The following is a 26,872-nucleotide window of genomic DNA, read 5'->3' as shown; positions in this document are numbered from 1 at the left end:
ATAGTTGGTCAGTCAACGCCAATATGTCCATGTGTCGGGATATGCGTTTATATCTGTCAGTTTTATATCTATTGGGAATGTTGTGCGCCATACTCGATGAAGAACAATGTCTTCTTCAGATAACACCACAAAGTGAACGCTACGCATTAATCTCTACTTTGGCAATACTCGCCGGAATACTTGGAAGCTTTTCGTATGCCTATCTGGAAACGGAAAATATGTATATGAGCGTTTACAACAAGACTGGAAATTTCTATGAGCATAAGAATTTTTTGCGATTTTGTGTAGTTCTTTGCATACTTCATGTCTGTCTCTACATAAGACGTCGTCGGCATAAGGCCTTGGTCCAATCTCTGCTTCAACTAAATAGACAGTGTCCAAGTAAACGGAATGATCAGTATTTTGTGCGTATCTTCATAACGTACAAGGTTCTTTTTTTTGTCGGCTTGTGTAACTACGCGAATGGATATGCCGTGTCAGGATTGTCCACGGTTCCCATGTTGCTCTATGTGATTGTCTACAGCTATGGATTTCTTGCCATGTGTCTCCTTCTCGTGTTCTTTGTCTGTCTGCAACGAATTGTTGCCGCTGCTCTAGCGCAGTATAACCTCAAGTTAGAGGAATATGATTCTCGGACAAATTGCAGACGTATTCTGTATGAGAGACAACGATTGCTATGCCTTATCACACGCGAGCTTAACAATTGTTTTGGACTACTCATGCTGCCTATTGTACCGCTTATTTTGTTTATGGCTCCCACTGGACCCCTTTTTCTGATTAGCACCGCAATGGAGGGAAAATTGGTTGGGTTTTATCAATATGCGATTGTCAGCTTTACCGCTGGCTTATGGAATATACCTTGGCTTTCGATGATGACGTTATTGATGCGCTCTAACGTCATAACAGTCGAAGTAAGTAACTGGTTATTGATTAAGCTCAAAAAAACCATAACTTTCTTGTGGAAAAGGTTCCCGTAGTCCTCAGGAAATAGAAGATATTTATTCATAAAATTTTTTATTCCAGATCATTTAACAATTATATACAAATATAAATAGATTAATTAAACTGAATTTTTTACTTTCATATTTAAATTTGGTACTCTATAGCCAAAACATTTAACAATTGTAAAACTAAATTAATTTTATAAATTAAGATTTTCTTACATTTTTCATACCGGTTTATATCAATTACAAACATAAATAAAATTCATCTCTTCATTGTAGGCCAATAAAACTGCCAAGATTCTTTCAAAAATACCTCGCACGGGTTCAGGCATAGATAAAATGGTAAGTCTAGTTTGTCGTCAGTTTAGTTCCTTATTTATCAAGTTCTACTCATAGGTCGAGAAGTTTCTGTTGAAGAACCTACGTCAGCAGCCCATACTGACAGCGTATGGATTTTTCGCTCTAGACAAGAGCACCCTCTTCAAGGTGACTTTATTTATTTGTAGTATCATTTGTAGATATTTCTCAAGTTATAAAATATTTTACAGCTCTTTACAGCCATCTTCACGTATATGGTCATATTGGTGCAATTCAAGGAAATGGAAAATTCGACAAAATCGTTGCAGAAAACACAACTTAATTTTGATGACTCTTAAATTAGATTGACTTACCGAATCATAAGTCAAGCAGCCAGTTGCTTTTGATTTATAATTTTTGCGCCATTTTCTGTATTCCGCTTTGATGACAGCTGCATGACGTTTCCAATATTTTCCCTCAAGCACAACTGTCTGTGAGAAAAAAAAGAAATATAAGTAAAACGAAAAATTATAAAGTGTTTTTATTTACAAAGTAATAGAGGAACACATTATTTAAATTTTGGTTCATAATATATAATATAAATAGTAGACTTTAAAGTATTAAAGCAAAGTCAATAACTGAACATTGCTGTAATATAAATTTATGGAATTTTTAAACTCTGAATAATTTCTCCTCACACTCTGAATTAAAGCAAATCGTGGGCGATAAGCGATAAGATTAATCTTTCATTTTTTGCTGGGTACATAGTGCTTTCTACAGAACCAGACCAAAAAGCTAAGATAAGACTCTCCACTTAAATTTTGTACAGTCTGTGTGGGATCTTTAGAATTTCTCTCAGATTGATGATTGTTCAGCAAATAAGCTATATAGTAATATGGGTGTGGCATAGAAGTTGTGCCTCCACAATTCAAGGGCTTGATACCAGACGATCTCAACCTGTTCTGTTGTTATAACAAGCTAATTAGCAAACATTGTTGGAGGTGTAGGTGATGCTTTGCCTGTTGCTTAATGCATATTATACTCATTATTATTCAGAGCTGAAAGTGTGTTAATCAATAAGCGGTTACAATGTTTAATAGAAACTTATTAACAATTAATTTATCTATCTATATAAATATAAATTATTTATTTCCTCAGGAATAGTTAGAGTAAAACTCCCAATCAACAACAATATAAGAAACATTGAATGTCATTTCTGTTTGCATGGAAAGCTGTTATAAAATTATATTCAATCTGTGTAGATGTAGAAATGTGAATTTGATTTCGGACATGTTATTAATCTCGTTCTATTAATAAAAGCGACTATAGGTGATCGATAGCCAAATATAAACGCTCGTTCTTATCACGTGCTGCAAGTCGGAACAAAAGGAGAGCGCCTATATAAATGGGGGCTACTTTTCATATCTCCCGCCAAGTCGATGGCGCGCGTCGATTGTTCACGCATTCAGCGAATGTTTTTGACAATGAAATTCGGTTCACAATCCATAAGAGTAAGTCGCTGAAGCTCCAAATGAGCGTGACTATTTAATAACTTAAGTAAATTAAAATCAAAGGGGATGTAATTATTTATTATGGAGATCGACTGATCAGTCGATACAATTACTATGTGTTACGCAGGATATCAGCTTAAGATGTGAAGTGTCTATAACTACATGGTGATAACACTCACTGATGAGATAAATCCACAAACGTAAACTCTTGAATCGATTCTTAAGCAATACATAAATAAGAAATTCGTTAGATAATTTAATTTGTTTGTCTATATTATCAAGGGAAGAAACATTTTAGAATTAAGCCATTCGATATACCAAAAAGTTGAAGTCTATATATCGCTCAATTAGTTGTTACTTTAAGAGATTTATCTAGTTCTTAGTAGTGTTTTCTGAACTAAGTCGAAAAAAGTTCTTATGCAATTCTGATAAAAGTTGCTTAGAAACTCATTACTTACAATTTTCTTTACACAAACGGGCTAAAATATTATCAATTTAGGATCTATTCTATTTCAAACTAAAGTTAGAATTACTTAAGAATAATGGTAGTGAGATCCTTTTAGATGAGAGATTTCAGTTTTAGATTTAGTTTAATACCAACCAAATGACACTCGATTTAAATACGAAACTTATCAATTTATTTATGATATTTTGTTGGGTAGATATTGTATCTTGTATATTGTATCTTACCGCGCACATTTCAAACTGTTAACTACAATCGACTGACAGCTGCCAGCTGTGACTACTTACTTGTGGATTACTATGTATGTCAACGTCCAGCGGCGATGCGAATTGACACACCGGTGTTCTGCGCTTTTGTATAACTGCAAAGGGAGAAAAACATACACAAAACAGGTTAGCCAAATAATACTATGCAAAGAGATCGCGCCAAAAAAAAAACGCAAAAATACAAAACACAGATAAGATTTTGCCTGGCGATAGCACTATTTTTGTAGAGATAGATAACTCTGAAGAAAGCGATGTAAACGGTTGCCTCCGATGGGGCGATGACAATGACAACGACCCACACGTGTTTAAATCGCACTCGTTCGGGTACTCATTGCTTTGGACGAATGACGTTTCACACAACAATTTCACAAGACGCCACAAAGATAAAGAAACGATTATAATTATCTATATGCCTTAGAGTACGTCTAAACAATAAGATTAAAACTGTATTGAGGCAGGGTGAAATAGAAATACTCTGTCCTATATGATACCATATAAAATTGTTGCATCATACCCAATATAGTGACTGGTCTATTCTATTTATTATTCTAAATGCCCTTAGTAAGTATATGATATTTCCGTTGTAAATGAAAGTCTCTGTAATTTCAGGAAGAAAATAAAATACTTTTCTCCTATGATCCCATAAAGAATTATTAATTTATATCCTAATAAAGTCAATTCTGTTATATTTATTTAAATACCTGTAGTAAGTCTAATCTATCTGAATAAGAATATTTTTTCAAATAGACATGTGATGTTTGCCAAAAAAATTTCAAAATATCGTTAGAAAGATACTATATTAATCACCCATATGCTTTAGAGTACGTCTAAAATTGTAGATAAAAGCTGTACTGAAGCAGGGTGAACGAGAATAACCATATACAATTATTATACCTTATGTCAAGTCTAGTATTTTCTATTTGATTTAGCGTATTTAGTATATAATCTACTAGTATAGTGGGGTCTCTTTATAAGAATGAAATGCCAAATATTAATCAGCTTTCAAACCAAGCCATCTGATGCATTTCCACTCTTTTTGTGGGTTATCTAGTTCGATAAACATTTAGCATGTAGACATTTATACTTAGTTGAGTTTTAGCTGCCAAGATGTGAGACAAGGAGTTGTAGATTTATAAGTACGGTACTTTTTAAATAAACCTGAAAATTTCCGCTTGTCTTTGTCGCAGTCGTTGTTCCCGTTGTAGTCATTTTATAGAGATAATCAAGACAACGAGATTTGTAACGTTTTTGCAACTATCTCGTTCGCACAGATCATGTAACAGATGGAAAATTTTCAAATACGAAACTGAAATAGACACAATTATTACTTAAAATCAAATTAGCATGTTGTCTTTATTTTGTAAGCATCAGATTTTCCGCTTCAGAAAACGGCGTTAAAGGCATAATAAACAAATGAAGAAAAGAAGCATTGCCACACTCCACTCTACGCTGCCACACTTTACACTTTCAATAACTACACTGAGAGCTTTAAGCTCCAAGTACGACTAGAGACGATCTAACTACCTATTTAATAATATACATTTAAAGAAAAACAATAATTTAAATCGGATTTAACAAAGTGACAACAAGTGAGAGGCATGCGATCAAGAAGCCAGACAGGCATCTTTTTGATAAGGCCAAACAGGCTGATAAGAAATAGCAGCTGAGTAGAAAAAGTGCGTCGCAAGTGTGTGAGAATTCTAGACACACGACAACCACCCGACAACAAATGTACCTCTTCTTTTAAGCTGAGAGGGAAATCACAAATTACCAACAAATGCAAATCATCTCTGCCAACAACTATATACAACAACAAGTAGACTTGTAAAGCATTTCTGCGATTGTAATCGCGTCTGTGCTTTCAAAGCTCTCGCTCAGCTTTTTAGCTTTTTTATTTAATTTTTTGTTTACTTTAACAGACGATGCGTCGCACTTAATTTGTTGGTTGTTATTAAATATGCACGTGTAACGCTTAAGGAATTTCACACTTTGTATATAATATATAATTTAAATGTCTTTATTAAAAAAAAAGTACAGCTCCAAAAATAGCAATTATGTTTGTCTAATACAAAACAATAAAGATACACTGCCTAGACATGTTGTTAATACACTTATCAAAGAACTATAAACAAATAGTATGATTAAGAAGATGAAGGTGCATTGATTAGTTGTATTTTGACATACAGGAGCATGTTAGAGTTTTTATTTTGGAAAAGATTTTTCGAACGTGATTTTTTATTGCGAATTTTAGAACTAACTTGTGCTGGGAATTTTAATCAGTCTTAAAATAATGATTCTTTAGTATTTCAAAATGAAAGCATTTTTAAAATTGTTTAAAAAACATTTTATTTAAAAAAAAACACAAGTTACTAGTGCAGATCCAAGGAATGGAAAAAATGAGGAAATAATACCGAATTCGCATATTGCATATATCGCAGTTATTTTCGGTATTCTGATGTGATGTCTATATTTTCAGTAGAAATATTAAGCACAGCTTGGAATGATAGTACTCACATTGCATATGCCAGCAGCGCCAGATGACATTGTTAAGGCGAATTTTGTCCTTCCAACGCAAACGAACACCCTTAAAATGGTTCCACTTAGGGGAGGTAAGCTTTTGACTGAAATTAAAATTAAACAATTAGTAATCGATTTAATGTTTGACCAAAAGTTAAATAATTTGTTAGTTATTCAATAGTATAAATAATTAAAATTATTTTAAATGTTACGCTAATGTTCTTAGTTTACAAAAATAGACCGAATGTTTTGTTTATAAATAATATAAAGTATAGAAATGGGCAGATTGTGTGCTATTTTTGACTTGCCCCATAACCCGCCGGGGAGACAATCTCAAAATAAAATCTGAGTATATTTTTTATTTTTATTCTGGTTTTATTATGTTTGTGCTGCGCAACTGTCGAAATTGCCAAGTGCCGATTGATAAGAGAGAAAAGGGGTTAACATAACATACTCGTAATTCTGAATTTGCTATCAAAATTGATATCTAAATGCATTTGAGGTTTACTATGGAAGGGGTCGAAATTAATTACTACTAGCAAATACGTATCAATATCAACTCACATACGTTGTAAACAATAACTTGACTAATCAATACGTTGGCGTTACAAGATCTTTTGTTGTTAAATTTGCCGTTGTTATTGTTGTTATCGCCGGTGGATAGATGATTCATTAGCAAATTCTCAACAAATATTTAACACAGGTGCATTTATTAGCGTTTTACTCGATGCACGCCCTCAAAAGAGAATTTATTGCATAACAAACCACTCGAATTAAGAGCTTTAACAGTTGGCTGCAATCATGTTATATTCTCTCTTGTACTAACATTGCAGTTTACTTCCTACATTCCATAAATATTTTACAAAGAATTCCAGTTTTTCTTCCTTTCTTTTGAGAGAGAGGAAATAGCCTAAAAAATCTTAATAACATTAATCAAACAAGTTTATTGTCTAGCATAAGAATACTATATTCTTTTATGAAGTGAAACTCTAAATACAAACTTTTCCCTCGTAGACTTACAAACAGGTTCTTTTGAAGTTCAATACTTGCTCTCGAAACGAATGAGAGCGCTGTTAGTTTTACAAATACGTTCCACACTCTGCCGATTTTATTTACTCTGATTCTGTAAATTACTTTTCTTTTTAACTTTATATAGAGGAACATGTTTGAACTAATTTCCAAAAAATACTGGTTAAATTATTATTTAGATACTAAGATACAATCTACTCATTTGGATTCGTGCCCACTGCACATTATCTAAAACCGATCCCACCACAAAGTAATTTTTGCGGGAAATACGCAACAAAAAACTGAATGAAAGTCCTGGAGAAATGCACAAACTGATAAGGAAACAATAATAAATAAAGCCATATCTGACTGATAAGGCGTGGCCATAATATACGAGTATGCTAAACCGCAAAAAATAAGCAAAAAAGCTTACCATAAAAATAAATTTTCACATGAGTCTAAATTTAGATTGATCAGTCAAAAAAACAAAAAAAATACGCTCAACAAGATCTTCGATGACTAAGTACCTGATAAACCAATAACTCTGAACTCCATCACAATAATAGGAGACCAAACAAACAAAACATGTGTACGTGCCCAATAGAAATTAGAGACGCGACTAAAGTCCAATTTTTCAGACGTGTATCTGTACATACTTAACGAATATATGTATATAAACATATATGAAAACCTTCCCGCATACCGGGTATATCTAGTTTATCAATATTCGAAAACTTTTCCTGCTTCTGCTTCCATTAAAACTGAAGAAATACCTGCCACTTAGTTCATGTAAACCTACGTTGGTTTATACATATTTTTAAACTACATATACACTATAATCCATATTTTTTCTTTCTCAATTGAAATAAATTGTAAGAGAATTTATGCCAGATTTGGGTAATGGGCTTTGTAGATTTGTAATAAAATTTTAAAATGCATTTTTCAAAATTTTCCAAAACGATGTAAACAAATTTTATTAGCGCGTGTTTGGTATCAAATATTAAGAATGTGATTTTTAGGTGTTTAATGGAAGAACACACAAACTATTTTTTAGAATGAAGATTAACGATATATGTATATACAAATAAGTATTTATAGACAATAATCTATTAGCTACACAATATATTTTTTGTGAATTAAATCAATATCATTAAAAAGCATAAGAGTTCTTATGTAAACTTATACATACTCTAACACTATGAATATTTGTATGCCTTACTCTTTCGTCCTCGAATAACTGCGGACAGCAGGTCGCGCTAGAGACGAAAGCAGCACAAAGGGTGCGAAAGGCGTTTAGATTATAATCTGTCATCATTCTATTTCAATAGCTTATATTTCCGCTATTCGTCGTAATTGACATAGATAACGATCGAAATTATGTTTTTTTTTTTTTAAATATTTTTACAATATGAAACAAGTTTTCTTTTGATTAAACAGTTCTTCTACATACTCTACACTTGAATTTAAAATACATTTTTTATTAAAATGAAATTGATAGACTTTAGGGTATGCAAATATGGGTGTAGGTACAACTAAGTAAATGTTATGTACATTTAATATGTATATAGGTATGTATATATGTAATTCATATAGGAATTTAATGTTGTCTGATTGCATTAGCGAATGTCAGCAGAAATGGAAAACGGAGAAGACAAAGAAAACGAAGACAGTGGACAAAGAAGACAGAGTGAGCGAGCGTTTAGACGTAGTTGTGCGCTCAGGTAACCCGAGCAGCGACGTTGGCGTTGGCGTCGGCGTTAACATGTGCCCCGATTATGCGGACAAGTCTATTCGGCCAGTCCCCGCTCCCAGAAGCAAATACAGACCCAGATAAATATCACGCGAAGGGTGTGTGGACAATTAGTGGGGTGAGAGTGACCGCAACTCACCTGTAGGCCAGATTCATGCACTTGAAGAGCTTGGTCAGCGATGTCTCGATCTCCAGATGGGAAGTAATAATGCCCATGCTATTGTCATCACATTCACGATGCATATCCATGCGTGGAAAGTGCACCACCGTCTGTGGCACGTACAACTGCACGTCGCGACAGGTGTTTGCCTCTTCGTCGGCTTTATCTAGGCTCGGATCTTCCGGATCGAGCATCTTCACCTCGCCATCATCCTCGAGATCATCTTGCGCCTCCTCGGCCTCGAAGTGCGACACCATAAACTGTCCCGAATGTATCGATTCTCGTTCCGCCTTCGATGCCGCCAGAATCTCAGCGGCAGCCAGCTCTGCCGACGTGCTGCCTGCGCCGACGACGTCTGTGCTGCCGGCATATTGCAGCTGAGAGAGTGGATGGGGCAACGACTGTAGCTGTGAATGCGAAAGAGATAGCTGATGTTGTTGTTGTTGTTGTTGTTGTTGTTGCTGCTGCTGTTGCTGCTGTTGTTGTTGATGGTGATGTGGAAACATGTTGTTTGTGCGTTGGTAGCTTTCGTATTTGTTCAACATCATTTTTTTATTATTGTTAATATTATAACAATTTATATTATTTATTTCTAGTTGATTTTGTAGTGTGACCAGGTGCTGCTATAGATTTTAAGCTTAATGTTTTACACTCGTTTTGTTAGTTTTCACCATTATTATTATGCACAAATTGAACTCTGCAAAACGTTATTTAATTGCGGTTACACGTTGCCAGAATTTCAAGAACTGCTATGATTTTAACACTTTGCATAAAATATACATATAATCTTATCTTGAAGATTATCACTGTGAAAAACTTCAATTAACACATTGTATTTTTTTTTATTATTTATTACCACATTTCTATAATTTTTTTTTGTTTTTTTTTCAGCAATTTGCACTTTTAATTGAATGCTTGAAATTGTTTCCACATTTATTAAAAAACTTTTTATATTTTTTTGCTGAATTTTTAAGCTATTTTATTCTTAACGTTTGTGCACTTGTTGCCTTTGTTGTTGTTTTGACATTCGAGTTGCTCTTCTTCTTATCTAATGACAAACACGCCCAACTTTTTACGCGTTTGCCGTTATATGCGTCACAATAGCGCAATAATCACAATTCACTACAGACAAACGCACACCATATATACACACCATATATATATATATAAATACATATGCACATGCGAAGCAACTATTCAAGTTGAGGCGTGAGTCGGTTGTGCTGATAATACAAAAAGTTAAAAGCTTTCGGCGTTTTAATTGAACGCGGTAACAGCAGTTGATGACTTTTCAATTTCACAAACGGTACTGATCGCAGCTCGAGCGTTCTCGCAGAAAGTCAAGAACAAAGCTGAAAACCTGTGCGATTGCGATTATTTCCCTGCACACAATCAAAACATAAAACAGCTGACGGCAGCACGTCTCTCTCTCTCACTCGTTCTCATCCTCACTCTGGCTCTGGCTCACTTTTACACTCCCTCTCTTTGACTTGCTCTCTCTCATACGCAAGTGTCTTATCAGTATAGGAATTTTCTGGCGCTAGCGTTGGTCAACGGCAACGGTGAATGGCAGGGCGTCAAAGAAGAAGCAACAACATTAGCAGCGACGTCAGCGTTGGCTGCGCTTGCACATAATATTTACATATAGATACATATATACATGTGTACATACATACGTACTTAATGCATAACAAAAACAAATGCCAGAGTTGTGATTTGACTACAATTTTTAGAAAACAACTGTTATAATATAGCGTCAATGCCTGATTTACGTCATATGTTGCATTTGTTGACCATTAGATTTGGCCTGCGTGCACTTTTGACCTCTGTTTTTACACATATCGTTCACAAACATTCACCCACATTGTCCGTTTAAGGGGCGCGTCAGTATTCTGCCGTTTAGCACACGCTCGTCATTTACACAATATTAACGCGCGAGCGTACAATACACTCAGATTAAATGTTGTTTAAGCACTCATATTAATTAATTTGCCATTGCGACTATGTAGTCACTGTTGCCAACTTAGCCTTTTTATAGCTACTTCTGGCTATTTTCAGAGCTCGTACGCTAGAAAAATTTGAGGATTAATATATGTAAGCTGGAAAACTCGCTATTTTAAAAATATTTTCAGCTAAATTTTGGTATTAACGTTTTTGGTAAAACCGTGCAAAAGCCCCACAATAACAAATTGAACAGAATTCAACAGAAACAGCTATTTTTCCCTCTAAAAACTTGCCAGCACTGGTGTAAAACGTTTCCACCAGGTACAAAGGCTGCCACCCTACAAAATTTCCTGGTCTGGCAGCTTGTTCTATTTTAATTAAAATGAAAATTTGAGGGGGAGGGGAGGGAGGGGGGTGACGAACTTTCAACTTTCATAAAAATGTTTTCCATATTTTATCTTATTTCAAATTTTTATTTTAATCAAATTATTAATTTATTAAAACTATTGCATTTTGAAATTTGCATTAAGTTAAATTTAAATTAGCCAGTGTGGCCGCATGCGTGATAATTTACACTGATTCAGTATTGGGGCTCACTGCAAGACTAAAGCTGAATGATGCAAACTTAGCGAAATCAACCAACTAAAATCAGTCTGGGTGCACAATTCAATTCAATTTTAAAAAACCAATCTGAAATTCGACATAATACTAACAATTATTCTGCAACAATATTTTTAGCCCCAGCTAAAAAATTAAGTAAAACTTAAAACCAGAAAAAAGACACTAAATGGAAAATGATCTAAATCAGTATTCAAGGCTGCCAGACTATCAAGATGACTTAATTTTTTCTCCCAGGTGGCAAAGTCATTCAAAAAACAACTAGTATCGTCCCAAATGAAACGCAAAAAGGTTCAATTATTTTCACTAAAGTTTTTTGCATTTATATGGACATAAAGATGGCTCTATAGCTTGCGCGCAAGCAAAGCAACAAGCACTTTCAGTGCCCCAACACACAAAAGTTATGAAAATGATTAAAAAGAAATTGTAAGTATTGTTATTTAAATCGACTGCAGCACAAGACATATGTATTTCGCAATGGTGGATTCGCCCACACACACACACACTCAAACGCAGTTGCGTTGCATATTCGTGTAACGTTATTATCAATGTGTGAGTGCATTGTCATTTCATGGTAACGTGGCAGAAACATTGGCAACTGTTTGGGGCATGCAACAACCTCCATAAAATCAGCTGGAGAGACTAAATTGGCTGATGCAATCATATCGCAAATTGAGTAACCCTTGGGCCAGTATATTTGTTTGTGCTTGCCACAGGCAACAACACGTGCAGCGGACAGTGAATCATCTCTATCTCTCTCTCTCTCTCTTTTGCTAGAACAATGCATTTTGAGCATGTTAAGAGATCGACGTTGACGTTAACTGCGCTGCCACCGCAGAAAGTTGTTTATATGCACATATCCATATATTGAAAGCTTAATTTTACATTTTTATGTGGAAGTAATTTAAATAAATTGTAAAAGTTAATCGGAACGGGGTATAGAGAAAATTCTTATCAGCAGTTTACGTCACAGACAGAATGAATTGTAGAATTATTATTTGTTTCCCGCCAGTGCATTTACAGTGCAGGTCAGCAAAATATTGTCAAGTAATCGTCGCTAATGAAACGTTTGTATAATGTCACATTCTTTTTTTTTTTATGATCATTACAGTGCCACCATGGCGTCCTCACAACAACATACACAACAAGAACAACCAGCGTTCATCACATTCTTACGACCGGATTCCATATATTGCACATCAAGTTTAGACTCATCTGATTTTGATCAATACAAATACAACAACACAGACAATGGAAAGTTTGGATTTGCCCAAGGAACTCTACTGGGATCTCAAGCTGGAGCCGGCTTCCCCACCATCTGTGGTGGCCAGCGAGCTCTTTGCGCTTGATGATCCGACAGTCGCCACCTTTCTATATGACGATAACTTTGCAAATGGTCAGTTGATCAAATCATATGGTGATTTATCAAATAAATAAACCTACTTCTCCTTAAGGTATTACTCTTATGAGCGACGATGAAGCCGATAGCCTACAGGAGGCTGTTTCCATGGAGCTGATCTGCGGTGAGGATTTGGTTGTGGAGTTTCTGGATCTGAAGGATGAAGGCAAGTTAACATATACTACTTCTTATAAATTATTTCTTATATATTATGGTAACTGTAATATAATGGAAAAGTTTGAGGAACACGAATTTGAATTTAGATACCTGACTGATATATAATTGTTAAGCTAAAATAGTACCAAATAGGGAGAATGTCATTCAACTTAGATATCGGAGCAACTTACTTATTGTAAGAATCTTTTGATTAATGCCCTTAGAAAATAAAACAAATTCCCTAATTCAATAATTGCCAAATCTCGGTAAATAATAAAAACCAAAAACTTTTTTTTGCTTTAATTATCAAGTTAATGAGAAAGATTAAAATATGAATAGAAACTTAGAGAGATCTTTAAAAAAATGTAACCTATTGAAAGATACAGCAACTCCATAGGTTCATAGACGCCAAAAATATCAGAGTATGTTATATACCAAGCCCAAATCAAAACATTTGAAAATAAACTTGAACTTTGAACGTCTGAAAAAACGTAGACAAACAATACGAACTGATCTTGTTAAACAGCTTCAGCTTGCTTCTTGAATCACGTTGAATTTGTATATGTAGTATATATAAATATTTCTAATTTAACCTGTTCCGTTTTATGTCCGAAAGAAACAAGATCTGCCATATTAGACAAAGCACATCATACTTATTAAATATATATTTAGCAATTCCGATATTTGATATATTTTTAGAAAATTTTCAAACTAGAATATTAATGTATTCGCATACGGAATTTTAACGAAATTTCAGTGCTTTTGGATAGATTGTAGTTTATCTGCTCTCTTAACTGATTAGTTATCAGCTTGCAGGTTTTTTTTGGACAGGTAAGTGCCAGAGTGCAGTTGGAAAACCGGTTTGTTTGCTATTGTTATTGAATATTTTTATGGAATTTTTTGTGATTGTTTCGCTTGCTGTGTCTGGCATTGTCTGCTTTGTAATTATGGTCTATAAACGTGATCATTTGCCAGCTACATAATGTTGACTATTATAAAGCTGGCCATAAAAATGTCAACGAATTATTTTTGTGCTACTCTTGGGCTTAACAATTTTTAGAAGTTTCATAATGTTGTCTAAATGATCAAGTATTGATTTGAATCTCTCAAAATTGAGAACTTATTAATAAATTACAAATGTTTCCAATATGCTAAAAGTTCTCTTGAGCTTTTGACTTTTCTCAATACAAGTTTGTTAAGAACTTAAACAAACAATTCAGATTTGAGCATTTAGTTGAAGGTCAGGCTGTTGCTTGAATTAATAAACTATAAACTGAAATATACCCATTGGAGAAACCTTCGAAATGCGACAATAGAGTTAAACAGAGAATGAGACAGAAAAGGTTCGAGGACTTATCATTTGGGCAGATCAATGAACCAATCGTTATACTATATTTAACGCATTCAGTCTAACCAGCATATGGACATTTAATGTTATTTTTCGATTACATATTAAATATTTTTGGGCCGCCACTTAAATCGACAGGAAATTGCAGTTGCAATTTCTTTGTTTTAAAATTAACTTTTTCTTTTGGGACGTGCCCCCCATTTTCGCATCAACATCTGCACCCTGTCTGACTTCTTTTTGGGGCTTGGTCTGCCATCATTACAAACTCTTTATAACAAGTATACGAGTATATATTTATGCAGCTTTCATCTCCAAAGAGAGTGAGAGATACGAGCTTTAAAATAGGGCGCTGTCATTGAACTCCGAAGCTGGCTTTTATTATAAAGTGCAGCTTATACGAATAAAATTTATTTTGTTGATAGTATAATATATGTGATATAATTTTGTTTTTTTTTTATGTGCTATTAGCAACAGGCCAATTCTATATTTTATAATTGCATTCGAGAGGAATCGAGTTCAACGATCGTTATGTTGTTTTTTTACTGAGGTTTCGCATCGACCGACTGTTAAAATTTATTATAAATTGAACGATTATCAACATTTTGGGGGGTTAGACGTTGACAATAATGTTCGAAGACCTGTTGGTTTACTTTGCACAGTATATTTATTAAAATTATATTGATAATGTTTGCTTGAGCAAAATTCAATAATGTAGATTGTTTTACAGTGGGAAAAAACTTATTATTAATTGACTCAAACTCTCAGGTGCATAATCGGAAGAAATTTTGTAAATCGATTAATTGGCATTTTATATTACTTATAATTAAGATCAAAAATTAAAATTCCTAAAAACATGACTTAAAATAAATATACATCCTAAGTTTCAAGAAGATTATTGTTTAATTAAATTTAAATTCTTTAACAAAAAGTTTTAGAATCTTTAAATCAATCTAGCTGAATTAACAGTTCACTCTTTGCCTCTAAAGGCAATCTATCGTTTTATATTTTTTTTATTAACCGTTTTGCTATTTAAAATGTATTTCGATTAAAATAAAGTTTCTATGGCTAACATATCGTTGCACTTTATTTATCATTACCAATCAAAGATATTTGGAATGCCATGGGCAAATGTGTATTTGCTATATTCATAAAGGGCTTTCACTTTTGTTTATCTTATTTTTGTGTATTTTCTAATTGTATTGCACAAATAGTAGCCTATTAAATTGTTAATACTATCAATTGTCTGTTGTCCACTGTGCCAAGTCCGTTGGCATGAGAGCTTTGGAGACGGATTCGGCACTGGGTTCGTGTTCAGCTTCGTGTTCGCGATCGATTACTGATACGATCTTGTATTGGAGAGACAACAGCGTCAGAGATTGATCTTATTGCAGGGCTTGTTGTCTCCCACACTCACACCAATACACCCTCCCTCTCTCTCACGCTCTTTCCGCTGTTACGCTCTCTTTTTGTATGGTTTTTGTTGACGTGAACAGGGCAAAAACCGTGTGCGCTCTGCGAACAATGCTCAGTGCAAATTGTTACTCTGACGCGTGCGCTCGACTAAAAGCTCGGTTTTGGTTTCAGTTAAAATCAACGACAGCAATAACAACAACAGTAAAAAACTGGAAAACAAAGAAACTGCCTTCAAGCGAAAAAATAAATAACAAATAACAAATAAAAGAGAAAAAGACAAAAACAACAACAAGCAAGACACACGTCTTGGCGTTTTGAAACGCGCAAAAAAATCACTAAACGGAAAATAACGTTGGAAATAATTGAATCGAATTGAATTAAATTGGTATTTAAAAGAACGTGCGAGAGAGAGAGAGTGCAAAATCAAGGCAAGCCGAACTGTAACCTGTGCACTGATTGTCAAACCGTGTTCGAGTCTATCAATTACAATTCGCAACGGCGCCAAACAAATTGAAACGCGTGCGTTTGAGGTGCTCATCCAGATCCAACTATATGTAGCTGATCAACGGAACCATAAAGCTATCTTAGTCTATCTGTCGTCCTGTCTCTGTTCTTAATCTGTATCTAAACTGGAGCAACGGTTTCAAAATTTCGGCCAGAATTCGATTGTAAGCGCGCAGGACTTTGTGAGCATGATACCACACTGCGGATACCGTTACATGTGGAACCGTGAAATTGTGATCAATTCGCAAAAGTTGGTGAAGCGACGCTAAACAGCTCAAATCGCCGCCCCCACTGCAGCTGCCTGTGCTAACCACGCCCACGAACTATTTGCGGCAGCAGTTGACCAGAAACATAAACATACATTCAAGCTCCTTCCCCCCTGCCCCTCAAAAAAAACATACGCACATTCAACTTATAAAACATTTAACATATTTTTGTCTGTGCCTTGCGCTTATTGTTATTAACTTGGCAAACACTTTGCTGAGCCAGTTTTTGATACCCGTTCAAAATTCGCTGTGATTTTTTATTTAACAGGTCGAATTTTCTCCTCCGCCTGTTGCATTCTATTTCATTCTTTTGCAAATAATTCTTAAATATACATATCTTTTAAAGCGCATCTCGTTAATCTAGCAATTTTACCAATTAGTTTTAAAGTTTTAATTACGTTGTTCACGATTTATGTTTAGTTTTCTTTTCACGCTTTTAGCGTTAATTTACACTTAATTTATAGGGCTAATTTTTCAATCCCTTTCTCATTACTGCCACTTGTTTTTCCACATTTTTCCTTGAAATTTGATATAATCTTTCTGAATCTGAGTCGCTGCTGCCGCAATTATGAGCAGTTATATATTTATGCAACAAGCCTATGGTTAGTATACTTACCTATGTATATATACATATAAGCTGTATCATTTAGTATAAAATAGAAGTAGCTGGAATAGTTTCAGCATTTATATATGTGTAAGAATGGGGGATTATTTTGACAACGAATTTGACCCGCTTCTAGTAGTAATTTCGCAAAAAACCGTCTTATTGCACGATGAACTTGTCTCAGCCATGTTGTGTCAAAGCTTCAGCCTCCTTGGACTTATCGTTTGGGCTGCACAAAAATCAATAAGTCAGTCAGCACAAACAGTTTTATTATAAAGAATCAAAAATATCTCTAATCTAAATACTTATTGATTAGCTTGAACTATATAGAACTGTAATATGTATGACAAGATGTAATCACATATTTCCATTTAGAATTTTGGGATAACAGGGGTGTAAAGGTGTACAATAATATAAAATCCCAATACTAGTTTAATGATAGTATAATTGTACATAGAACTTGCTTATTTCTTTTTTGAGAAACACATATCTCTCAATCTTTTTCACTGACTTCGATGAAGCTGTACAAAGTCTGGTCGATTATTGAAGATTACTTTCCGGTTCAGCGGGTTTATAATGCCTTGTACTCCTCTTTTTATCGTTTTCCATTTGCAGCGATTCGCTCGCTTTCTGTTTAGTATTTATAAAATTAATTTGCATATTATGACTTGACTGGTGGAATGAACGCGCCCTTTCCAAATATTTGCAAAATTCGAAATGCGCGATTAATATATTCAACTGTCATTTGATTATTTCTAACTGATAAGCATATATTTTTAGTCTGCCATAAGGCTAGTCCAATTTTTAAATAGACTTTCTATAACCTTGACCTAATATAATTTACAGATTTCCTTGTGAACCTCTTATAAAATAAAGTACGTTTTAATCGGCTTACATTGTGTGGAAACCCCATTTATATTGTATAAATTTTAGGGAAAATCAGAAAAGTTATTTTTTACTCATTTTTATTCCTACTGAATTGTTGTTTTTGCTATTTTTCTAGGCAAACTGCTGAGTTGTGTCTGTGTCCGGCAATTTCAAAACATACTTATAAGTTTGAAACGCCAAGGTTGTTTTTAATCATGCCCCCATTAAATATAAATGTATTACTTTTTACAAAATATGTATACTCAAACGATAGTGTCGAATGGAATGGCATTGCATTTGCTTCTCTCAGCCGTTCTATTTGCTATTCACAATGGCAACTTTGTTTGCATTAATCTCTGAATTGTTTGTCTATCGTCCAGGCTGGACTGACTTTCAACTGCAACTGCAAGTTGCGTAGTTTGCAGGCAAAATGTAGGACAAAATGTGAACTGTCTAGAGATAAGTTCTACTGACTGCAGATTAGGCTATATTATTATTTAACTGTTTAAAGAAAGGTCACTGAAATGTTTGAAAATAAAGTTGTAGATGATAAATTTGGAAAAATTCCTAAAATTTTATAGATACGATTTTATTATTAGCAAAGTATTTATTAATGTTTAAATATTTTATTTCATAAAGGTGAAAGGCACGATCAAGTTAGCTCTGCCACAATCACAATTTCTGGACTCATAAATTTAACACGCTGAGCAAAAAAAGAAACTAAAAAATTTGTTAAATCCAAATTATTTAAAAAGTCAATTATTATTTGTTTTTTATTTTCAAAAGTATATATTAAAAAATGTATGAAATATGAAATTTATCTTGACTAGAAAAAGACTACTTTGACTACTTTATTGATGGTAAATTATATTTTTTTAGCTCAAAGATGTAAATGATACAACACAAAGTTTTACAATATTTGTTATGTTGCTTATCATTAAGCAAATCAGTATATATTTAATGCACACAAAGTAGATAAAGATGTCAGACAAATAGGCTTTTTTTAAATATTATTAGCTGCATATTTTAGCAATACAGCAATAAGGTCAGTAAACTTTGTCATTGCTTAGCAACAAATCAGTTAAAGAACAATTATTAACTATTATTGACTAGTCTGATACTTATTGTGGTCTGAACTGATCTCTATAAATAGCCATTAACAACAATGTAAATTAACTTAAAACTTTCCATTTGTCTCGCCTCAAGTATTCCCTTTTAAATTATACTTTCTATATGTTATTGTGGGTTCGCCCAATTGAAGCAACATTTTCAACTGAATTGTATTATAAATTGAAACTAGATTTTTATGTAAATCAATTGAGTATCGTTGCAATTGCTCCGCTTTATCACGCCCCGAGATTGTGGCACAAAGTATAATGGAACGTGTTATGGTAATGAAGAGACCCAGTCCCAAGTGCTTAGTGGGGGAATATGTCCCAGCCCAAGGTGTTTTAATGTGCCAACTGGTATACCTAACAGGTGCGCAGACGAAGGTCATCATTACTCTTCGGTCTGTCGTCTAAGTCTGTCTGTGGATTGCACTTGGTAACTGCCACAAAACACTGATAACCTATTGCCGACCACGCGCGATTTATTTTTTGCCACCTCTTAATTGACAAAAGGCAACCAAATAATCAAATCGACGACTTGACAGCGGTTGATTTCAATATTTGTCGTCTCTCTTGTAGTTTAGAATCAATAAATTGAATTGAAACAAAACAATCACTGCTGGAAATGTGCCACAATCAATATGCAAATATTTACTATATGCTCTTGTTGGTCTCTGGTCCAGGCGTCCTTCACTTCAATGCAAATCAGTTTGAGTTGAGAATATAGAACAACTACAGTTCTAATATTACGACGTAGTTGTTGTCGTCAACGTTGTTGTTGTTGTTGTTGCTTTTGTTGGTACAGCCATGCAACAGATGTAGCTAAAGTACGTATAGAAAACAAGTGGAAATTTCTATTAAATTATGTAAAAGTAAATAATGATAGACACATGCATTACAACTACATTCCTTACTAATTTTATAAGTTGAAAAGTTCTTTACTGAGCTTTATTAATATAAACGTTGTTTAAGTTAAGTCTTTGGGATGATACTTTCTACTTCTTGAGATTGTTTTTTATATTTGTAGTATTATTTATTATTCTTCCAGCTCTCTGTGATCAGAGAGATACCAGAAGCACCTGATAGATGATGCTTGAATATGCTGTACTTAGACTCTTTATAAGGATCTGATCGTGATAAAATTATATTTGAAATTAATTAATAAACGAACAGATAGGCCTAAACTTTAAATACACATTAAATAATTCAACAAATTATTTTTATTTCTTATATACAGAGTGCCTTCTAGACCAAAAGGCGCCGCATTACATAGAGTATGAGACAGCAGGCTTTCCACAACACCTTGATGTGTTGTCACAGGCCATACTACCCATAACCAAAGCACAAGTCGCTGCTACAGTCGCGGATTTCCAACATTGCGACTCTTCGTTTACATTGCAACAGCTGACGCCGCCGCAGTCGCCGCCCCAATTTGATGCCTACCAACAACAACAGCATGAGCTTGTCAAAGAGGAGCAAAGGGTGGTAAGTAAATTAATCGAATATCACTTGGAAATATTCTAATATTAATCTGTACTGCAGCAACACAATGCCACGGAAGCAACATCTCCAGCGGCAGCTACTCCGGCTTACAGTTTTACCAACAACTGGATGCCGGTCAGTCAAATTGATCGTGAATCTAAGCTGGTCGATGATATTGTCAATATGCGTGCACAGGAACTGCAGCTGCCGACCAACTGGCAGCAGTACAATGATGACTGCGAATCTCAAGCGTCGTCATCGTTGGGCAGCAGCAGCAATAGCGACAGCAGCATTACCGGCAGCAGTGTTGCGGATGTGGATGAAGAATGGCTACCAGAGACAAGCAGCAGCTCACCAGCGCATACCATAGAGGAGGCGCAGTCAACAGCAGCATCCCCGAGCAGTACGAAAAAGCGCACTCGTACTTATGGACGCGGCGTGGAGGATCGCAAAATAAGAAAAAAGGAACAAAACAAAAATGCGGCTACTCGCTATCGCCAGAAGAAGAAAATTGAAATGGAACATGTGCTTGGCGAGGAACAGCAGCTGATAGAGGCCAATGACGAACTGCGTCGCACACTCGCCGAGCGTCGCAATGAATCGCGGTATCTGCGTCAGCTTATTCGCGAGTTCTACCACGGACGCAAGAAATAGAAACTGCTACCTGCTTCCACCTTAGAGTTCAAAATTTCATCCTTAGTTTAATGCCTTTTCAAAGTTATCGTTATCGTCACGTTGTAAATCCCAAACCCCTCCCAACTATTTTTATTCTTAATTTTCCCCCACACTCTGCACAAATGCAATTAACATCAATCAATCGAACAGCAGCCTGTCCTGGCCAGCATCTTGGCACTCATGACAAGTTGCCTTACAGCCGCTTCGAATTCCATTGCCAGTACTGGTCTAGGACAACACAACATCATTCCATGCCGCACAGGCCAATGGGTCCAAATGGGCACCAAAATATTATACATAAAAAAAAACAACTACGAAACCCTTCTTCAACTCATATCAACTTTTTAAAACCCTGTGCGGTGGCTGCTGTTTTGAATTATTTTTTGGCATTTGTGTAAGTTCTTTTGACAATTGTGAAATAATTAATTTTATATTATTAACAATAAAAGTAATATTCAGCATACTTATTATCAATGTATCAGTAATAAATTTAAAGGGTTTTAAAAAAATGGAATTGGTTTCTTTTCACCTTTTGAAATGGTCTTCTTGACAGGAATACTTTTTATATCAAGAATTATCTGTATTTTCCACTTACTGATTGGGTGGTGAAATGGTTCGTTGCTGGTAAATGATTCATTCAAAATTGGTTTCAAACATTTTTTTTGGGAAGTGAAGGCGATTAGAGTATAAGCAAGCTTAAGATTAGAATGTATTTTGTTTAGGAAACGATTTCAAGTTAATAATTTATAAAAATTGATAAAAATAATTTGTATAGAATGGAAGTAGTTTAAATGATGTATGACACACTAAACAATACTTTTTCCATATTTTATTCATTACTAAGAAAGATGAAGGGTAAACTTTTAATTACTAATCGTTCAATTAAGTAGTTCGTAGAACAAAAACTATTCGACTTACGTTTAAAAAAAATTAAATGAGCTGCCTACTTAAATTAGTTTTGCATAATTATAATACCCTTGTTTAGCTAAGCGCGAGTCCAACGACTACTGAAATTTTCGAGACTTAAGCTAATAGATTGCTTATCGCTATAGGGATAATTGATAGGAGTAATTATAATTTCTCAATATGGGGTAAATACATTTCACATTATCAATGCTATTTTTAAAGGTACCCTTTTAATTTTCAAAAGAATATGCCTTGGTCCTTCTGTTTATAAAAATTAATCAATACCTTTGAAATAGGCTTATTATGATTGTTATTGATTTAAATTAAATTAATAGAAAATAATTAAAATATAAGGATGCTCGATAATAGAAGAAACCTAATAAATAAATAGTTGAGGTGTAAATTTCTTAGATAATATTTTTTAGTTGGTTAAAAAATACTGCATTATGCAAATAAAATATATAGAGAATTTATTGTGTCGACTACACATAGATTATTTTCAATATTTTCCATACAAGTTGTAAAAAAGTTTGCTTAATCAATTTATAGTCAACAATATTTTCGCACACTCACACAGACTGAGACGTACACTCACCTACACATGTGACATAGGGGATTTATAATCGGATTACGATTATGTCTACGCGGAAGTTATTAGCCATGAACGTCATGTTTAACAGAAAATCAAGTGCATCAAGAGCGTCAATTAATTGAAAAATTGAAAAAAGAGACAACGGGAGATGAATATTGAGATGGCGATGGAGATTGATGCAGTCAGTCGGTGCCAAAAGCGAATCCGAATTGCGGGCCAAAACAACAGCAAAACGATTTTTCAATGTTGGGGATTCTGGTATTCTGGATTTCAGTTTCATGGGATTTGCGCGCCAAGGCGCATTTGACTGATGAGATGGCGACGTGAGCCACAAGTTGACTTCTTGTTTCCCAAGCTCCATTTGGACTCTTTGCACTTTGACAGTGGCTTCTCGGTCGCCATTTTCACTACTAAACTAAATTTTCCACATCGTTAATTTATATTAATATGATTTCTGTGTCAACGGTCGACGCGCTGCCGCCCATGTCTCGCTTTGGTCCACCCTCCTTCTCTTTCTCTCTCTCTCGCTCTCACACAGTTGGGACTCTCCCGCCGTGTGTGTGCGTTGGGCGTGTGTGTGTGTGTGTGTGTGTGTGTGTGTGTGTGTGTGTGTGTGTGTGTGTCACGGATCTGTACCGACACGACACCCATGGAGGTCGCCGCGTCGCCGTCGCAATGTTTATCTAAATTGTTATTTTTCACACTCACGCAGTTCAATGAATTTGTGAAAATTACGTTTGGGACTTTGTGTTTGCTCATCGACGACGTCGCTCTTTCTGCCCCTCCCCCTCCCCCACGCCCAACCCTTTCCACTTCGAAACAGCGCTCTCTAGACTGTGACTCTAAGCGTGTATTGGCATCAAATTCAATTTGCCTCCATTGTGTTAATCCTGTTATTAGCTCGCCTCCTCGTCATCATCATCACACGCGAATCCTTTTATTCCATTCTTAAATGCCGAGGTGATAGACTAGCCAAATTTCATTTCAAGTGCTTCAATCGAGCTCAAGCACGAATTAGAGCAAACAAATTTGGAAAATTGTGGAAAGGCTTTTTGAATAGGCGCTGAATAAATTCATATGTGTTGGTCTATTTTTATATTGACATGGACTCAGTCAAATTAGGAGCGTTCCTTAAGTTGATTTTGAGGAATATCTTTATTCATACATCAGCAAAATACCAAATTCCAATACGACTCAAGAAGCGGAAGATCATGATTTGTCACTTGAGAAACAATTATGAAAGCAACAACCGATAGTGCTCGACTTTCAGATATTCTGTATCAATCAGGTCTATGCCTCACTTAAATAATTTTTAACATGTAGTGATGCTGATGATAATAAAGACAATGGATAAACTTCTCCATTGCCACAATCCACCAACATTTTAATATTATTTTTAGCTAACACACAATTTTAAAGACACATTAAGCAAGATTTTATTTAAAATATTATATTTTTTATATTTTTTTTACTATCAATAACATTAGTTTTTCAGTTTAATTATTACTCAGTAAACGGTATCTAGCAACTACAAGTATTTAAATATATCTGAATTATCATTTTCATTCTGTGAAACGCTAATAATATGTATCTTTCGTACGAGTCCCTCAACATTAGTTAATATTTTAGTCTTTGTTGAAATAGTTCTTATAAAAACGAAATACGCTTAAATTTTTTTTTTGTGTTTTTAAAAAAAAATATATAAAAATCCCATCAGCCAGTTCAAAACTGTTTGTGAAAATAATCATTTACTTTGTTTTAATTATTATTTATTTATACCTAAATATATGAAAAAGATTGCAATATAGTCGATTTCAACAGGATTTTTTCTTTGCAACCTTCATTTAAATATTTTCATTTCAATTTTAGCTAAACTATCTCTATTTTTACGTTTGTTTTTCCGTTATCTAGAGATCCCCGTTGTGTTTGCCAATCGCTATAAATAGCAAGCGAAAATAATGTCTAATCCCACTTAGCTACCCGGACAGAAATTGTTCGAGTATATGTACATTGTACATATATCAAGTCAACCCTTAGAATTATCAGGTTGAGCTCCGGGTTTCATTTGTGAGGCGTAAAGTTTTCAATTGAATTGAAATTGGCCCGCATTGGAGCAAACATGCAAGTGTAACCCGTTTATTCATGTTGTTTACATATTATTTAAGTTTATTTTTATTGGTTGGTCGAAAGGTGCAAATGGAAATGTGTGTGAAAATGTATGTGAAAACTGTTTGGTCTGCGGGCTAAGATAAGGAATGGGTCATGTCGTTGTGCCGATAAGATAAACGAAAAAAATCAAACAGTTGGCATTTATATTTGAAGAGGAAAAGCGACCATAAAAATCGGGTGTAATGGAAATTTGTTTTGTGCAATTTAATTTTTGGTTAAATAAATTGAATTCGCCAATTTCCCCTCTTCCACTTCCCTTCTTTGACTGCTGGGCTTTCTCTTTGCGTCCGTCTAATTAGAAGATCTAACGCTGAAATGTTGTCTCATGTGGTGCTAAACCAATTTCGTTGCGGTCTGTAATTACATAAGTTCGTTTCGCATCTTTGAGATACATTCGTGTGTCTGTAGCTGTTTCCGCACTTCCGTCATATTTTGCGGTAATAAAATTTACACTAATGGACACATAATACATTTAGCCAAGACCTCTGGCTATGACTCATACGTAGGGCCATTAACAATTGGAAAAGCCGCAGAGAAAATGTGGCTCATGTGATTATCTCTTCGCATCTCATATCGGAAAATGCAAATCCAATTGTTGCTCATTAACATGCCAAGGGTTAACTTCATGTCATTCTCATTATGACATTGTTAAATGTTATGAAAAGAGTGTCATGTTCTCAACCCCTCCCCTATCTTCCTTTCAGCTCATGTTTCCCCAACACTCTCACATTGATTCGTTCTACCGCCGCCTCTTTGGCGTCGTTGGTGACTTGCAAATTAAGTCCGCCGAGGGTTGCCAAATGGCATCCATTTACAGGCACCGCCAACAGCTTCATCGCTGACGTTTTGACTTTTAATTGTATTTTAAAGTGTTCCAAAGGGGTTGAGTCTGGGGAATTGCTGGGAATGTAGCTGGGCGGCTAAGCTTGGTTCGCTTACAGACCATTTGCCTTTTGATTTAGCTCGGCCGCTTGGTCATTTGATGCCTAATTAAATTTAACGATGACGTTGATTCCTCCAATACTTCTTTTCCAGCACCACTGGTCACACCACTGTGTGTTTGTGTGTGCGAGATCTCAGTTTACATTTACTCATTCGCATCCAGCGCAATTGAATGGGCTCCCAGTGGGCCAGTAGTCAAAAGCTCCAATGAATATGAGTATAAGTGTTCTAAGTGAATACTTAAATTACTTAGATGCTTATGTACTATTTATACATTATAATACGTAAATCATCGAATCATATATATATTTATATATATATACATATTTGCAAATTAGTCAGATATTGTTGAAATGTAGTCAATTCAAAGTCACAGATATGCTGATTATTATCCTGACCTTACTTGAAACTACAAAACTTCTTTTTAAATAAAACAAGTTTTTTAGATGCCCAGTATACTCGAATACCAGTAACTTAATCAATAAAAACTGTAAAAAGTATAATATTAGGTAAAAAAAATATTTTAAAAAAGTATAAAATTAAGTAAGAAAAATATAAAAATAAGTTTAAAAAAATTAAAATTAAATTAAAAAAAAAGTTAAATAAAATCAAGTCAACCCTTCCTGATTCAAACTCAGGTCGACCGGTTCGTCACGAATAAAATCCTTTTGAAGTACAAAAATTATAAATTAAATTAATAAAAAACATGGAAATATAAAAATATTAAAACTTTAAATACTGTTTTGATAACTGTATCTTAATCATTTTCGTAGATTTCCGGGAAAATGTACAAAGTTTCGATAATTTAATGCAGTAATGAGAGATAAGAAGACTTAAATATGATTTTTTAGCTGTCATTATTCTTTGTAATTTTGAATTATAAATTCAATTTGATCTGAACTAGCAATTGCATTTTTTTAATTAACGTTTCAATTTTATAACTCAGCTTTTAATCAATTTAA

General features: G+C 34.6%; 3 protein-coding genes across 7 annotated transcripts in view; 2 read left to right on the top strand and 1 right to left on the bottom strand.

Annotated features, from left to right (window-relative positions):
- LOC117779465 (protein WBSCR14 homolog) overlaps window positions 1-10,881 on the bottom strand; it is a 32,882-nt gene extending 22,001 nt beyond the window's left edge. The window contains exons 1-5 of one of the 2 annotated variants that reach the window (XM_034615671.1): window positions 10,780-10,881; window positions 8,896-9,613; window positions 5,996-6,102; window positions 3,503-3,576; window positions 1,616-1,732 (exon numbers count right to left, since the gene is read on the bottom strand). In XM_034615671.1, the coding sequence (XP_034471562.1) occupies window positions 1,616-1,732; window positions 3,503-3,576; window positions 5,996-6,102; window positions 8,896-9,464 (867 nt within the window). In that variant the 5' untranslated portion in view covers window positions 9,465-9,613; window positions 10,780-10,881. Of the gene's footprint in view, window positions 1-1,615; window positions 1,733-3,502; window positions 3,577-5,995; window positions 6,103-8,895; window positions 9,614-10,069; window positions 10,396-10,779 lie in introns of those variants that run through there. The other variant, XM_034615670.1, reaches the window with a different exon arrangement.
- Window positions 24-1,770, top strand: LOC117779466 (gustatory and pheromone receptor 39a). Its single transcript, XM_034615672.1, has 4 exons — window positions 24-911; window positions 1,224-1,286; window positions 1,341-1,430; window positions 1,493-1,770. Exons 1-4 carry the CDS (start codon window positions 24-26, stop codon window positions 1,598-1,600), a joined length of 1,149 nt encoding a protein of 382 aa, XP_034471563.1. The 3' UTR covers window positions 1,601-1,770.
- An 834-nt stretch (window positions 10,882-11,715) lies between the features above and the next one.
- On the top strand, window positions 11,716-21,768 carry LOC117782246 (activating transcription factor of chaperone). Of its 4 annotated transcripts, none has more exons than XM_034619285.1 (5): window positions 11,716-11,904; window positions 12,590-12,874; window positions 12,933-13,043; window positions 20,382-20,629; window positions 20,687-21,768. In XM_034619285.1, exons 2-5 carry the CDS (start codon window positions 12,730-12,732, stop codon window positions 21,278-21,280), a joined length of 1,098 nt encoding a protein of 365 aa, XP_034475176.1. In that variant the 5' UTR covers window positions 11,716-11,904; window positions 12,590-12,729; the 3' UTR covers window positions 21,281-21,768. The 4 variants fall into 4 exon arrangements, with proteins under 4 accessions (XP_034475176.1, XP_034475175.1, XP_034475178.1 ...); XM_034619284.1 differs by having other exon boundaries at window positions 20,684-21,768; XM_034619287.1 differs by lacking the exons at window positions 11,716-11,904; window positions 12,590-12,874; window positions 12,933-13,043 and adding an exon at window positions 17,118-17,166.
- The last annotated feature ends 5,104 nt before the right edge of the window (window positions 21,769-26,872 follow it).

The sequence above is a fragment of the Drosophila innubila genome (genome assembly GCF_004354385.1).
Source record: "Drosophila innubila isolate TH190305 chromosome 2L unlocalized genomic scaffold, UK_Dinn_1.0 4_B_2L, whole genome shotgun sequence".
Lineage (NCBI taxonomy): Eukaryota > Metazoa > Arthropoda > Insecta > Diptera > Drosophilidae > Drosophila > Drosophila innubila.
Note: the sequence above shows the minus strand (reverse complement) of the source record. Positions and strands in the feature narration are given on the sequence as shown.

What these genes read in the sequence shown, in the direction of transcription:
- LOC117779466 (XM_034615672.1), top strand. Translation starts at nt 24, where the DNA reads ATGTCCATGTGTCGGGATATGCGTTTATATCTGTCAGTTTTATATCTA. An exon ending in CTAACGTCATAACAGTCGAA is followed by an intron (nt 912 to 1,223) that starts GTAAGTAACTGG and finishes TCTTCATTGTAG; the next exon opens with GCCAATAAAACTGCCAAGAT. An exon ending in GTTCAGGCATAGATAAAATG is followed by an intron (nt 1,287 to 1,340) that starts GTAAGTCTAGTT and finishes TTCTACTCATAG; the next exon opens with GTCGAGAAGTTTCTGTTGAA.
- LOC117782246 (XM_034619284.1), top strand. Translation starts at nt 12,730, where the DNA reads ATGGAAAGTTTGGATTTGCCCAAGGAACTCTACTGGGATCTCAAGCTG. An exon ending in TCTGGATCTGAAGGATGAAG is followed by an intron (nt 13,044 to 20,381) that starts GCAAGTTAACAT and finishes TCTTATATACAG; the next exon opens with AGTGCCTTCTAGACCAAAAG. An exon ending in TCAAAGAGGAGCAAAGGGTG is followed by an intron (nt 20,630 to 20,683) that starts GTAAGTAAATTA and finishes TAATCTGTACTG; the next exon opens with CAGCAACACAATGCCACGGA.